This window comes from Leiobunum rupestre, chromosome 4 (genome assembly GCF_980474605.1).
Source record: "Leiobunum rupestre chromosome 4, qqLeiRupe1.1.hap1, whole genome shotgun sequence".
Taxonomy (NCBI): Eukaryota; Metazoa; Arthropoda; class Arachnida; order Opiliones; family Sclerosomatidae; genus Leiobunum; species Leiobunum rupestre.
In genome coordinates this window covers 26,579,248-26,596,193 of record NC_143387.1, presented here as the reverse complement: position 1 = coordinate 26,596,193, position 16,946 = coordinate 26,579,248, and the positions used below count along the sequence as shown (strand labels likewise).

Genomic DNA, 16,946 nt, shown 5'->3' with positions numbered 1-16,946 from the left:
GGTATATAGAGAGCATATCACTGAGAAAATTGAGTGGTACGCTGTGAAGTTACAGAACCCATTTCAAGTTATAGTCGCTGGCCAGTCTTAAAAATACTGTGGCCTTAGCAAGGCTAAAGCAAATACAATCTATAACTATAAGTCTTAAAGTTGGTCCTTTTATTTATTTATTTGTATGTCATGTTCCTAAAAACTCGAGAACGGTTAGCTCTCGAGCTTTGAAATTTTAACTCAATGTTCAGGGCCTGATTTCCAACTAATCTAAGTTCAAAATACCTGACATGGTTATTAATCTAATTAAATTTTACTCATAATTCAATTTTAATTTACTTCCAACCCTTTGCTTCCCTTATCTCCTCTTGAGTTCCTTGCACCCGTCCCAACCTTTAAATTTTTTTTAACGGGTTAGTGTGAAATTCGTAGAAGGGGAGGTTTAGTTGGGATTTTTAAGTAGTTCGGGACTTTTTGCTACGCGTGTTGCGTTTTTGCTACAGCGTTTACCTTTATTACGTACAAATCAGATCTAATTCATTAAAACTAAGACCCCGGGCGAAGCCGGGTATTAAAGCTAGTCACCTATATAACTGAAAAATTCCCTATAATTAATAATTTTCCTGGATACCATTATATTATTCTATAGTATAATGATAATATTGGATTTTGATTAACGACAATATTTGCATAATGTGTTTATCTCACGCTTTGAAAACAAAGTCTTAAAATTAATTTAAATTTAAAATATTAATATTTTTTCAAGCATGGCCTAATGCATTAAGTAAAAACTGTAAAAATATCTCTTTTACCCAATTTGGTTTTACTATAAATCTTCTAAAAGGCCCGTTAATGGTTGATATTAAAACCAACGAAGGAAAAATATCGTGTGTGTATAAAAAGTGGTAATTAAAACGGCCTTTCTAGTCGAAATTTTCCCATTAAAATATGTAAATGAGCAGAAAAATCGTCGTCCACACTCATTTTTCACTTTCCAAACAAACGAATTAAAAGCTAATAAAACCTTTTCAAACAAACCCCGGCTCCATTTTTGGGACGAAAATGTGGGAATAAAAAGAGATAAGCGCATCACGCGACATTTCTTACAAGTACCAGAACTCCTTTGATATATATTCTCCTCGAAAAAGAATCACTTTGTATTTATCTCTCCTAACAAATCAGAAAAGGGAAAAAATATCATTTCTTCCTAAAACACGAAAATGCAAATTTTGCCGGAGTGGGAATTTTAAAGAATATTTTCTTTTCTATTCATTCTCTGGAAAAAATTCCAAACATTCTTCTTTTTAATCCAACTCTGTAGAAGCTGATTGGAGTACGGAAACCGGGGTGAAAGTGCTACGTCCAGCATTAACTCAATGATTGGATCGGTCGTTGACGAACGATACCATTGTCAGTGAAACAGTCGGATCAAAACGGAGTAGCATCTCCCAACGCGGACTGATCAGCACTCCCGTATTTCGGGCTGAATGCCGGCTAGTCCGCGAACAGACCAACGCGGTACAAATAAGAAAAGCGGAGGTGATTGTGTTTCGTAGCATCGGGATTTGAGAAAAGGCAACGTGGACTGAATTCTAATTTAGCTTTTTAACAGGACCTCGAGGTGGCGCGGCGAGCTGCCTCGCGAATTCCTAATGGTTTTCCTCCGCTGGTGGACGCAGATGGCCATGTTCGGGGTCGAACGAGAATAAAGCCGAGTTCCGAGCAACGGTTAGTTTTGTTCCTGCCACAGCTAGCCAGCGAAATACGTGTCCTACAACTTCTAAAAGCCAAAAGGGATTTCCATTTTACAAACGCGGTTTAAAGAAATACTTGGAAATACATCTAATGGCTTTTACAAGACTTAAATAGATAAAAGAAGCCACGCAACCAAGCTGAAATACCAGGCTGAAATTTTCGGGGAGCGACTGGCATTTTGTCAGATGTTGTGATGGACATTTTTGTAAAAGAGATGCTCAGCCCACCTAGCGCTGATTTGGGTACTCGGATCCTTTGGCGTTCATTTCGAAATCAAAATGGCTACATCGGTCTTTTTGAGCTCATTTCAAAAACGAAATGGCTTCCCCGGTCATTTTGAGCTCATTAATAATCAGCTAGGCTAATACCCAAGGCACCACCTTAGGCCCAAGTCATCGAGCGACGTTTAATGCCTTTAAACAGGTGGCCGGGTTACAATGCGTAGGAGGGTTAACCGTTAACCTCAACAAGTTTTTAATTTGAGAAACTAAATGGGTACTACAGTCTTTTTGAGCTCGTTTGAGAAACGAGATTGGTTATCCTAATTTTGAGCAACGGAATCATCTGAACCTCTTATTTTCGTTTCGCTCTTAATGGAAACTAAAACCTACCACTCAATTTCACTCAAATTGACGAAAATCGCTCAAGCTGAGCTAGCTGAAGACGAACAATGACACTACTGGATGGCGATAAATACTCAGCGGAAACATTAGGTTCCAAATGTAAAATGGGAATATGGGCCCCTTCTGTACCTTCGACACTAACAATTTACTCAGTTGAGACGTTTGAGCTCGTGGGCCCCTGCAAAAAAGGTGAACCCCAATGCACCACATTGGGTACATTGGCCCTAGTTTTTTATCCCAAATTTAACAATATCTACAGAAACAAAGACAGCGTTTATAGTAATTTATTTTGTTCCTGTTCAGAAATTTGTCATTTCGCCGAGGTAAGTATTGTTTTTAAATTTGAGAGCGTTTTAATTTTCAATAATCCTCAAGGTAAAACGAATTAGATACTTTGGCGAATTCGTTAGTGGCGTCCGTGTTAGCTATAATTGTGGCTACCTTTCCTCGTGTTACATTTATGCTAAGAGCCATTTCCAGAACGACCAGAGGGTTTTAGTGAGATTCAGACTAAGTCATTAGGCCTAATAGGGGCTCTTTGCCTCGCTGTCCTTGCGAGGCGAGATAGCATCTTATTGCAAAACCGTTCAATAAAATTGAATTGAATGCTCTTTAATTTCACGAGAGGGGCAATCACGAAATTGAGTATTTATGCAGTGACGTAGCTAGGGGGGAAGGCGGGACCCCCGGGTGACACTTTTGAGGGGTGTGGTATTGCTAACAAAGAGGTGTAGAAAGCAGTCACCCACACTAATGGACCGTCCTGAGCTGCAAAGGCTCTAGTTTCCCCACTGCCTCGTTGCCATATTTCATAATTAAAATCAATTATAAACTGAAATCAGTCATGGAAGGCTTTAATAATAGCAGGGTTTATAGAATAGGCTGTTTCACCAGCTCACTACCTTCTAAATAATAGGCCTGGAGATACAAACATTCCCTAGATGTCGCTCTCCTGTGGTAAACGAACGCGTAAATTTCAAATTTCTGGGTAAAGGGATATGGTAGTGTACAGCAAAGTAGAATTAGATCCATACCATCTATTGCCAATTCCAGGAATCAATACATCTACTTCGAATGCTTATTGCGGCAGATTTTCGTCTCGATGTGGCTGACGGTTTTTTGGACGTTACTATGTTAACTTAACAAACAACTACGTGAAAGGGGAGCGCGCAGAAGGGATTTTTTCTCTCGTAGGCGGGGACAAAGCAGTCGGAGTGATTAAGCTCACCAAACGCGATACGGGAGGATAAGCCTTCCAAGTAGAGGTATGGATTCCTGCCAATGCTTAATTAAAAAAATTGTCTAGACTGCAATTCTTAAGAAAATTTCAGTGGATAGCTAATAATAACTAATCCTGCTGTTCACAACTTAACATTATACAACAAAAATACTACAGCGCGATATGATTTTAACCACGTGATCACCAAGGAAAACCGCAAGAGAGACACCTAACGGAGAATAGGTGCAGATTCAAAATTTCATTAAAAAAAAACCGCATGGTCTGCATTTCCAGGTCTAGTATTTAGAAGGCTGGCATCGGTAACCATTATAATATTTTTTAAAAAACGCGGGAATGATCTAGTTTGCCTCCTTTAAGCCTTGGATTAGTTGAAGCTGACGAACCATTTTATTCTATAAACCCTAACATAAGTAACACAATAACAATAAGTATGACACTTCACTTTTCGAGCCCTAAGTGACTGGAACTTATTGCCTCAAGACCTCATCGACAGTCAATCAAAGGGTTCTTTTCGTGTTAAGCTAATTGATTGGGTCAAGAACAATTAACTAAATTTTTCATGTTCTTTATCTTATATGTATTATGTGTTATGTCTTTCTGTGTTTTTTTTAGAGGGTGCCACAGAAGCCTCTACTGGCGTAGGCGTATTATTATGTACCCTCTCTCTATGACTTCCTATTGCTTTAATGCTAATTTTCTAACCGAACCTTTTTTCGGCACTGATACTCTCTTCAAGCTGTGACTTGGACTCGCGACTTACCGTTTAGGATGACTACTTTTTGATACAAATTTAAGCCTAATATCGCAGAGCACGTTCTGGAGTCGCCAGGGGCTTTGGCTTTGTTTCGAAGCCCGCGTGCGAATCACGCGTGATAAAAAACATGAGCTCGTGGCGCCGATAAAAACTTTTTAATTTTTATCATTTTAGCCTAATATTCCGCCTATCTTTCGGAAACCAGATATTTCGGCTTAGCGGAAGTCTCGCGTATTTTAGACACTAGAGGGCTCTGTGCTGAGAAAACATCTTGATTACGCAATAACTATGAAAATCAGTTTGGTTGTAAATCTCGTTAATTGTCATACTTATTGTTATTATGTTACTTATGCTTATAGCCAAACGTTCCGTATTTAATTTAATTTTGGACTTAATAAGTGTACAGAGTTTAATCTTGTATGCCTATTTAAGGACTGAAAACGCTTTTAATTGTTACGTTTCAAAAGATTCATTTTTGTTAAAGCTTAAGAAATGTCGTTTTAATTGGCGAAGTGTTGACAATGGTATCGTGGCCACTTTTTCTGCAACAAAAAAAAATACTTCCGAGACAAAGAAGGTGTTGGAAATTAATTTACAGTCCACAAGGAACGTAAAAGCAACGCGGACACTATATATTACGACAGAACCGTCTAGACGTTCTCGTTTAAAAACGTCAACTACTTAAGTTCTTTATTGGGCCCCTTGACGTACGTTAATCAGGGTATTTCAGGGTGAAATACCTCCGCGAAATCAACGTCAATATTCCGGTACGCAATAATTCCATTCTAACTATAATTAGAAGTTAAAAGCTTCCGGACATCTCCCAACCAGAAACTGTCAACGTGAACAACATAAAGAATTATGGATCCATTGGAAAAATATTCCCTCGAAATAGCAATTTGCCTTCGAGAAAGCTCGCGCGGGACCGGAATTGAGTTACTCCGACCGCTGCAGAAGTTTCACCGGAAATTTCAGAATGTCTCGCCAGTACTTCCAAGTTAAGTCGATGAAACCCGCTCGAAACACAGTGGACAGCTAGACCTACCCGTTCCAAACTTGGGGCGCTTAACCTCTTTATGCCCTTCGAACACATACTGGGAAGAGCTTTTAGGACTGCGACTATTAGGAAATTCGGATCAGCTCATCGACTCCGGCGGATATACATAACAGTATATTGGGGTTGGCGGAGGAGGTGCTGTCAAGAGCCATTAAAAAGACTCCCCGTTCCTAGCAGGTGGAAAAATGCCTTTCCGTGGGAACTATTTCACTCTCTTAGCGACTGGAGAAAAAAGGAAAGTTTGATTTGGGGCAGTGGAGATATATATCCGGAGTAGAGTGACGTTGACGAGGGTGCAGTTGCTTCGCTTAATGGGGTTGCTGCCCTCTCTCTCTCTCTCTCTTTTCCACGAGGTGGCGCGGCCGTCGTTTGCAGTCCATAATATTCCATGGAGATTTTATATCGGCCCTTTTTTCATTCTCAATAATTTACTAGATGGGCTGTTTATTTGCCTAAGCGATTAAATCAGGCGTGGTTCCCGCTTAGAAGGCCGCCGACAGATGTCGTACGGTTGTGGGAGAGTGTATCCAACGGAAATTAATTGAAGGAGTGGAAAGAAAAAAAGTTCAAACTGCGGTATCGTAAAAACTTCCAGTAAGATTTTGCCTATGAAAATAATCTTTCCTTCTACTTTCAACCAACCGTCCTCTTACTCTATGGCCTGAATGGTTTATTTCCAAGTTGCTTGTTTTAAAGATTACTGCTGAAGTCTTGGAGCAACAAACACAGCTCCTAGCTGAAATGTTAGATTCACTTTAAGAAGTACCTCGTAGCTTCTTAGTGGTTCAACAACGTTTCGAGAGATGGCGGTAGTGGGCTTTGGTCCACAATGACAGTAGAAACAATTGGCTTATTTATAAAAAGCCACGACACTTGGCGTCTCACCTCGGCCATTTTAGGGAAAATAAAAGAGCGTCAAAAACGAAGGCAATTGAAAAGTAGCAAACACGTCGCTAAACGAGACAAAAAAACCTTTTAGCAGTTCGAGTTTTGTAATGGCAATGCGTAGACGGGCGCTGTTGAAAGATGATAGAGAGAGCCGTGGTTGTTCCTATCCGCGGCACCTTGTAAGGGTCCAGTTCATCCTCATTTTCCTTAATTAGAGAGATCTGGCATTGTCTCGTGCTAAGAAAGGAAACGCGCGCCACCGAGCGGCCTTTAATCGGACGAAGGTAGGCGTGGGTGTCCCCTATTTCGGGAGACAAGGAGCTCGTTTCCATTGTGAAGGTTCGCCGAAGAGCCCTCCTTCGTGCATCAGGAACAGCGGTGTCCCGCGGTTTTCAACCTGAGCCATTTAGTAAGAGCGCTTAATTGATGAGCCAGCCCGACCCTTTTGTTTCGCCTCTTTCGTCGCCTTGCCAATCCCGCCATCCACCTCTTCTAAACGAAGCGGAACAACGGGCGTCACTTTACCCTCATCTCGACTTTGGGCCGCGCTGTCCGGTTAACTCGAGAAACCCGGAGGGTTGGTTACCGGTACACTGCCTAAATTCCGGGCGACATGCCGCGCGATGGGATAAGTATAAAATTTCACGCGCCATTCAATGAAAAATGCTCAGAGTTTCGGAGCGAAAAGCGAATCTAAAACTTTCGTTCTTTATGATATTCGGTGGAAAACAATGAGCTGTCATTTTGCGGAACATTTTCGTAATTATTGGACGGAATATTTTCCGCCCCGCAGTTCCGTGTTGTCTAGCGTATTATTTCTATTTTTTTTGTCTTTCCGCGTAACCTTTTGTTTCGTGATAATTGATTTTGTAAAACGCTAATGGGCTTTTTATTAACTAATTAGAAAAGGTAGCCCAACTTCGTCTTTTTATTTTCGAAAAATAATTTACTTTTTCAATACGAGAAACTTTGGGGGAAAGATTTTCTCGAGTAAGTTGCCAGAGATGTAACGCACTTACTCGACGCCAAGGGCAGTTGGTAGTGACTAGTCATTACCTTTCCCACGAGGCGTTGCTTCTACGTTCAGGTAAACTTCCGCCACGGTTTGATTAATTACCTAATTAATTAACCAATGTTTCACCCCTTGGCTTTCCGGGTGTTGATGAAAATACTGGCTTGCTAACGTACCTTTCAGTCGCTCTTGACCATGGCCGCGAAGGATACTCCGCGAAATAGTTCCTATAGACGCTTCAATAAAACCCGTTCAGATATTGAATCTGGACGTGCAAGCTACTATTTATATGGTCATTGTAAGTAGTGTAATAAGAGTATCGACGTGAAAGACCTGTGGCCTAACGGATATTTTTGCGTCGATGTGAAAAATTATTTTAGGCCTAAACATGTTTTTATGCCAACGCTCACCGTTTTTGAATTTTGAAAAATTAAAAACAGCATTAAGTAAAAATAATTGTGTTTATAAAGTCCAACCTAATAGACGCTTCAATAAATCATCCTTCCAGGAAATCGCCAAGAATTAATATTTCCGAGAGCCAGGACCTGCAAGGCACTGTTTATATAGTACTTGTTAAAATAATGGAAATTGTTCACCTTTACCGCAGCAACAAGCGTTCCCTTTTAACCAGGTAGCTTTTTTGACATATTAAGGCTTGGAAAAAACACGACGTTCTGTGAAAAGTTTTCATTATTTCAACAAGCATTATATAAACAATATCTTGCGGGTCCTGGCTCTCGGAAATATTACTTCTTGGCGATTTCTTGGGAGGATGATTTATTAAAGAGCCTATTGACTTGCTTTGGTTTGAGTATGGATTGAAATTGGCTTTTTAGCTAGCCAGCAGAATCTGGTAACCGACCAACCGGAAATACTTCATTCACGGTCTTTTATTGAAGCGCGGATTAAAATGTGACTGAAGAAATTATTTACGAGAATTTCAGAACGGCTCAAATGATTTCAACTTTCGACGGTACCCCGACTGTTCCAAAAATAATTTATCCTATCCAAAATTAAATATTTAGTCACGAACACATCGTCTATAGTTTGAGTAGTTATTTTGGTAAACGGGACCATGGATTAACGATAACTCACAGGGATAGTTCTCTTCGAAAATAAGTTTAATTCAAACGCCATCGGTCCTAGCGGGTGAAATCAGAACTAGGCCTAAGCGGAAACGATTCAAATCGGCGAGCAGACGGGCAGTTATTTTGGCGCGGCGAAATCTAATGAATTTTTTGCATCGAGTTTCTGTTTTTAGTAAAATGTTTTCATCGGGTAAATTTTTTTATATAATAATAATAATAATAATAATAATAATAGAATCCAATAACTATTAAATTTTTATTGACGTAAAGCTAATTGCTATTTACCTATGTGATATTAAATAAAATTATGGCTTAAACAATAAACAATGACAAATCCTATTAAATTCTGAATAAAATAATCTGCGGACCAATTTCACTGACAATCGCCATTTTTAAAAACCATATTAAAAACCCATAGTGTAGATTTCAGACACGAGATGGCGTTACTATTTCCGGATTTGAATCGTTTTTGGGGGCGTAAAGTGGGGAGTGTAGGATTGTAAGGGGGAAGAGTTTGTAGCAAACGTATTTTTGGCTGGCAATGATAGTTCTATGTAGGATAACTATCCCTGTGAGTTATTGTTAATCCATGACGGGACGTCTTAATTAATTGAAGCTCTCGAACACGCGGGAATCGGCTGAACGCCTTGACCTTCCGTTTATTAAAATATGATCTAGCTTTCCTCTTAGCCTAAGAACAGAGCGCGATATTTTCTCTTCTCCAAGCCCCATTTTAAAATCCGCTCCCTTCCTTGGAAATACACTGTCTTCCTCATTGTTTTAAATCAACCCCTTCACTTTTTGCTCTTTAAATAACCCGAATGCGTAATCTGTCACAAATTTCATTACGAAGACGAACAACTAGAGATAATGGAAGGAAAAGAAGGCTTATACAGAACCGCGCCGCTGGATGCATTTCCGGGCTGTTGGCGACCTTATCTTTGGACGCGCCGACGAAGAGGTGAGATCGCCCGCCGATATAATAAAAGGCAACTAAAAGCAAACCTAGTCTTATATCCGACCTCGGTATCCGAAGCTAAGTGCTAGGTAAGGTTTGCCTCGCGCGACCTGGTATTCGGTGTCGAGGAGAGGCGTAGAAAATGTTAGATAGACACACTTACCAAGGCGTAGATACCGCAGGCTAAGCTTCCGTTGCGAACCGATTTCCAACAACAGCAGGATGTTAAGAGCACCATCTTGGGAATGACCGGAAGTACGATATTGGAATCGGAGTTCTTTCTTGGCTGATTTCCGCTTCTTACGGAGAAAACACTTACGGGAGGTGTCAGATTGGCACGAAGAACGAGACCTGCCAAAAATAGAAGAGAAAAATTGCGTTCTTCAGATTTCGTTCGTGGACGAGGCTTAGTATTACTTTGACGGCAATCGGAGAACTTTCTTACGTCGATCTAAAATGGGTTACCATTTATTTAGTTCTTACTTCTATAAATTGTATTGACCCACATAGGTTTGCTGATACCCATCAAATCCGTCACGATCTAATATTAGTCGAGGGGCAGGTCACTTCCTTGATTAACGACGCACCCCTCGAAATATTTAATCTGATTTAATCGTGATTATTTTGATTATATTCAATTTAATCACGATTATGTTGATAAAATCACGTTTAATCATGATTAGAATGTTTAAATCTTATTTAATAATGATTAAATGATTAAAATAATTAAATCCTGATTGAAACGATTAAATAGTGATAAGTATGATTAAATCACAATTAAAAATTAGAACGAGAATCAGAATGATTATATTTGTGATTGGAATGATTATAATTGTGCGTGATTAGAACTAGCGGATGATTTTAATTATAAAGTCTCTATTCGACCGATTATATTGATTACATCGTGATTAAAATGATTAAATATAATTAAAATGATTAAATCTGATTAAAATAATTAAATCTGATTTAAATGATTAAATTTGATTACAATGATTAAATCCTGATTAAAAAGATTAGATCGTGATTATAATGATTAAATCTCGTTTAAATCGTGATTAGATTTTCTAATCTTGATTAGATTTTCTAATCTTGATTAGATTTTCTAATCTTGATTAGATTTTCTAATCTTGATTAGATTTTTCTAATCTTGATTAGATTTTCTAATCTTGATTAAATTTTCTAATCTCGATTAGATTTTTTAATCTTGATTACCCTGATTTAATCATTTTACTATGATTAAGACGCACCCAAAATGGAAGTGACCTGCCCCTTGATATTAGTATTTTAAAAGTTACAGATTCGTCAGGTCAGAAAGAGTGGCGAGAACTGGTCTTAGACGTGATATGCCACCCCCCCTCTTTTAGTCGCTACATGGACCATTGGCCCATGCATGGACCGACAAAAGATTTCCTAAAGGACATGATGGCGTTAGCTCGCGCGTACAAACATACGTAGTTTTTGAAAATTACGAATGTGCCGTCTCCTCTAAAATGACGAGAAAACGTTATCATGTGACCCGTGGCGCCATCCATTATTTTTGAAAAAAAATATTTTGATCGGAAAACGCGTCTTCTTTGAACGAACCATTGAGAGATAGACGGCGCCACGGGTAGAATGATAAAGTTTTCTCGTCATTTGGGAGCAGACGGCAGTATTCTTATTTTAAAAAAACTTGTTTCGCGAAATACTGAAATCCAACGTTTGGATTGGACCTCTAGATTAATATTCCCAACTCAATGCTTTAATAATGGCCTCGAGAAAGCACCCAGTGTTGCGTAGCGCCATCTGGATATATGAGTGGCGAATGTTCGTGTAAAAAAAGAGATCTGGGATATTATAAATCAGATCCCACAAGCGAAGTATTACCCACTTCAAAGCTTCCTCGTTGGAAGGACTCTCATAGCCAGCCTCAACTGTGATAGCGTACTTACAAATGAAAGACTATTTCATATAAATTTGAGACAATCTAATATTTGTACCAGTTGTACCTCTAAAATGGTATGGTCTCATGTTCTTTTGTGATAGTGGCCAACGTGCTAGACCCATAGATATATGAAATAGCATAGATACCTTACGCTGCTCATCAGTGGCGTAACCAGAAATTCGTCAAGGGGGGTTCGAAGTACGTGAATGTTAAGAGGGGGGTTGAGAAGGGGTGGATATTTAGAATAGTCAAAGGTAGGCCCAAGGGGGTGGGTCTGGACCCGGAACCCCCCTTGTCTACGCCACTGCTGCTCTCATGGGCCCGTAGGAATAACACGGAAGAGACTGCTAGCAGAAGACCCATATTTTATTGAACTTAGCGCATCCAGCAAAATGAAAAATACACGTTATCTGCTACACGTCGCTTCCGTATCGTAGAATTGTGGATCTATTATATCTATGGTTAGACCAAGGCTCATTGATTCTTTATATAGTTACGGGCAGATGGCATCGAGGTAGACATGCCAATTACATCCGATGTTTGTGATATTATCCGTGCGGTCAAGCTTTTCTAACTTAACTTTCCCATCAAGTACTACGATACTCATTTACTTGCTTTGTTTTGTTTTCGGTGATCAGGCGCTGACTTGATTTGTGTTTTTGAATCTTGAATTTTGTTTTTAAGACTGTTCTGTTGCCAATGTACCTTGGAGTGTATGGTGTGAAGACCTTTGTCATATTGAGAAATATTAAAATATATTTTCTTTGAGGAAAAAAATCTCACACTTCTTGTAAAGTATTTAAAAAATCAAATACCTAGTAAATTGTAATTATTTTTTATTATAAAATTTTTGTACATTTTTGGAACAAACATTTTGGAGGTATAGAGACCACCATTTTCAATCGAAATTTACCAAATAAGAATCATTGGGGTACCTCTGGTCCATACCATAGCTAAGCCTTGGATGTTATAACTCACCTTGCATATTTCCATAAATTCTCAAAGTGAATCCAAATGGATATAAATTCAAACTCTAGAGTGGAGGTCACGCGGTACCATGAATTTATTTATCCATGAATATTCCACTCTATCTATATTCGCGCCTTACAAGTTATTTACTGTTTTAAGCCAATAAGAACGAATTCGAAAATGATGTCAATTTAGGGAAAGATAGTTTACGAGAGCAGAATTACCGCGAAATGATTTATCACGGATGGTTCGCGTTATTTGGTTAAAAATAAGGTTTACAGTTGTAAATATTTCTAGAATTAAAATAAAAAATGAAGGAATGTAACTCTGATCTTCTGAAAGCGATTCTATCGAGTGCCTGTGAGGTTTTTAACAATTTCAACATAAAAACTATCAGTGCCGGATTAAGGACTAGGCCTACTAGGCACAGGCCTATGGGCCCCCACCAACAGAAGGCTCCCACCACTGATGAAATCATTGGAATTTTCACTGATTCGGTTTAAGATAAAAACATATCAGGCTTGTTGCTTGCTTTATTATTTGAAAAATCATTTTGTTGAGTTTTGAGTTTTTACGCTTTCCATAGATAGGCCCCCACCAAAATCTGCCTAGGGCCCCACCTTCAGGAAATCCGGTACTGGCTAAGCCTCGGTTATACTTTGGAAGAAAACCTGAGTCACTGTTTGCCATATTATTATTATTAAATAATAAATGCTCTGTTATAATAATAACTATTCTAATAATAATATTAAATAAATACATGAATCTATTGAATTAAATAGATTCATGATATACTGCAAAAAGGAAACCATATTTCCGACTACTTATAAATAGGTGACCTGACGTAGGGTACTCCAGTTGAATATTCATGGGTTAAATAGATTCATGATATACTGCAAAAAGGAAACCATATTTCCGACTACTTATAAATAGGTGACCTGACGTAGGGTACTCCAGTTGAATATTCATGGGTTAAATAGATTCATGATATACTGCAAAAAGGAAACCATATTTCCGACTACTTATAAATAGGTGACCTGACGTAGGGTACTCCAGTTGAATATTCATGGGTTAAATAGATTCATGGCGGTACTGATCCTTAAAATATATTTTTCATCTTTCAGGAAACCCTTTTCTCGGAATCTTCGACGCAGTGACCTTTACGTACGCCGTAACTTGGCTACAGAGTGCGCCTCGCGAGTTATATATTGAAAGGTTATGGCGTAGATGGCGCGCAACTCGGAGCCATTTCGTTTCAAGGTTACCGCGGCGGAAACGAGAGTTGAAAGCCTATTGACACTATAAATAAGAATAAAAATATCTATCTATCGTATACAACGGGGACCAACGACTTTTCCAAAAGCCGATTGTACAGGCGCTTGGACTTTTGCGGTAAAGAAACCAATACAGGGGCTTTTATTTGAAAGGAAGCCTCTATCTCGAAAAGATAGTTTGCCTTTTTCGAGTTTTTTTTCTTCATCTGGCAAACAGACCAAGAAAGGAGAGAGGCAGAGGCTTGGTCTCCGCAGAGGTTAATCACCGGTTCAAATAAACCCGTTGCCACGTGTAACTATATACTTTAGAGTAAATTAAAGAATTGTGAGAAGAAAAGCAGGCTCAAGATAATGAGATTTTATTTTTCAGCTGCGAAAATGCCGTCGAATAGAGCTTTAGATATGGCATTTTTAAAATATTATCATGGAAATATTTCATTGACGCTTTGTCTGGACAGTGGACACCGGCTCCCCAGGGTGCGCTTTTTACGCTATTATTAAACTTTGTTAGCGCCTCGCTACGGGATGTTTTTGTACTATTTTATTACTTAATTCGAAATTGACAAAATAGATAGCGATAGCTTATCCGTAATCTTTAATTTAAGTATTAAACTCATTCCAATTTTTAAAAACGTATGTTTCACATGTGCTCAATAAATCTAAAAACGTTCTTGATCCAGCCGAAGAAACCAGAAGTCAAGGAAATCGCAATTTCAAATAAATCCCAGACCTGTAATATTTTTTAATGGGATTAAGGATGATCAATTATTTTCGATAACGGGCTCAATACAGAATTTAACCAAATTTCCAAATAAAAAATTCGTAATTAAAAAAGCCTAGAAGAAAAATCAACTTTTTTATTTAAAATCCACTCCCAAAAATCCACTGTAAAAACTATTATTATTTACTTTATGACGTTAGTAGACCTACAAAAAACCTAATGCCTTTATTTATTATTATATTCTTAAAAGCTATTTCTTACTCAATTAGACTACGATAAACCAAATAATTAATCTTTTTAACGTGTATATTTTTATGATTAATAAACTTGAAATTTTAATAATGATTTTTATTCTTGAATTTTTATTATCCCGAATTTGTTTTTAAACTGGATATATATCTTGGCTTTTTAAGATTCGATTGTTCCTTCTTGGTTCTTTTTTCTTTGGATTTTTCGTGCGGTACTCTAAATAAACAAATGTTGTCTAATTATACGTTTTTGAAAAATTTTCATCATTAGGGAATTATTATTATAATTATAATTACCAAATACTTCAAATAACTAAAGACATGAGTGTAAACGCGGAACAACTCCTTCCGCGTTGAGTTGGCAAGTTCTCTCTCCGCTGGTTTAAGGGGTTTTCCCTCGAGCTCTTCGGTTTCCCCTTCCATAAAAACTTGTTGAGGTTAACGGTAATAGTTAGTGTAGGGAGCTGTTGGCTCGCGTGGCTTGAAGGGCTTTCCACCACCCTCCTACGCATTGTAACCCGGCCACCTGAATTGGTGACTTAGGCCTAAAGCCCCATTTTCATGCTCGCTGGTAGCGGATAAAAATCGTCAAAATTCGCATCCGCCACTCGCAAGCGTGAAAATAAAGCTAAAATATCTGTTTGAAACAGATCGACGCGGAAAGTGAAAAAGTGTATAGCTGAAGCGGATTTTGACGATTTTTACCCGCTACCAGCGAGCATGAAAATGGGGCTTTAGGTGGTGCCTTGGGTGAGTAGCCTAGCTGATTATTTATTATTAATACGTCATAATGTAACTCTTAGAGATAAGTAGGCGTTAAATTTAGAAATACGTTTCGACCCAAAAAATATTTAAGTTTTCTTAAAGCATTGATAATATTTAGTTTAAAGGAGAACTGTCACCAAAACCAAGATTTACGAGGTTTTTTTACAGAAAGATAGAAAATATATTAATAATTATGTTCCTAAAATTTTATAATTATTGGAAAGTATTTAAAAAGTTACGCTACTTTTTCCGCAACCTACATCAAACGGCTCCAAAAATTTCAGAAATCACGGTTGAACCTACTTGCAGCGCCAAAAGAATGAAGCGGTAAAAATTTCAGAAAGGGCGGCGTGTAAGGCATATTAAAAACACGATAAACTAAAATCTACGAATATAACTCGGTTAAAAAGCCAAGGAGAATGTCGTAGCAGACGACAGTTCCGGCCAAAAAACGATAAAACCGGGGAAAAAATATTTCGTTCACGAGATGGCGCTGCAGGTAGGTTCAACCAAAGCGGTTCTGAGATTCTCGAGTCGGGAGGGGGGGGGGGGATAAAACACGAAATTTGGTTGCTTATAATAAATCAAATACTGGAAATATTAACATGAAATTTTTTTGTATAACCATTTTCGGACGTCCTCTATCCATTTAAATGGTTTTTAACCAATTTTAGGGTGGTGACAGTTCTCCTTTAAGGATAAATGTATACATTGTATATCTTTAGGTGGAATTAGATTATTAAGCAGGCCCTTAAAATCTAAAAGAAGAATGTGCACTGTGTAGACGTAGCCTCGTATGTCCCGTATAAAAAGTATACTTTCTCTCTATAAATATTTCGGGTAGACTTGATCCCTTTATCGGGCACCGTCCATGTAAGCGTTTTTGGCTGGCTTAATCAATCTAAAGTCTCTATTTTGGAAGTAACGTCTCGTGATTCTGGTTAATGCCGACAGCTAGCACTTCTTCGGAGCAAAAGGAAAGACTCCTGGTGTTTGCATCCCGATAAAACTAACTAGACCTCTTCCGAATCTATTTCCTAGTCTTCCGAATATTCTCTCTCTTCGTACGCCATTGATACGGATGAAGCTACTTATTCGAGACGTCGGCGACTGTCTTCTAATAAAGACATCGAAAGTAACGTGATCCGGCTGGTCTACATTTTGCGTGCCGAGTCTATCACGCTCGCGAGAAGAGCTCGTGTCACTTGGACTATTTCCAAGCTACGTTCCAATAGAGATTCCGTCTATTTGTCAATTCAGCTTTTTCTTAGATTCGCCAATCCCGAAGACTCGGCGATAAAGTTACGCCAGCGCCGAAAGAACCCTAGTTTCACTCCGATTTAAAACGCTACAATCTCAAAGCGGCGTTTGTCTGAAGATGAACTCTTGGCGAAGACAATGTCTTCCTTTTTGAAAAAAGCGCTAGGTTAATGACTCGTTGCTAAAATTAGAGCCCAACTAACCACGTTTTTTTCCTTCTCACTCGTGGGTGTCTCTGGGAATGTCAACGCCGCAGGTATGTACGATTTCCCGCTTTTATTTCTGACAGCGATGTTGACTATAGGTTTTTTTTTCGTCAAACAAAACTGGGTTGACATAGCCTAAGTTCGGCCGGCCCCTGTTGTTTGCGAATTTCTGCCTCTCAGATTTTACAATGCCTTCCTTTCACCCACCCCTGC

At 38.7% G+C, this 16,946-nt stretch overlaps 1 protein-coding gene across 1 annotated transcript in view; it reads right to left on the bottom strand.

Moving 5' to 3' along the window:
- LOC149947309 (uncharacterized) overlaps positions 1-16,946 on the bottom strand; it is a 112,606-nt gene that overhangs the window by 77,240 nt on the left and 18,420 nt on the right. The window contains exon 2 of the mRNA XM_090170874.1: positions 9,530-9,717. Coding sequence (XP_090027000.1) covers positions 9,530-9,604 — 75 coding nt within the window. The 5' untranslated portion in view covers positions 9,605-9,717. The remainder of the gene's footprint in view (positions 1-9,529; positions 9,718-16,946) is intronic.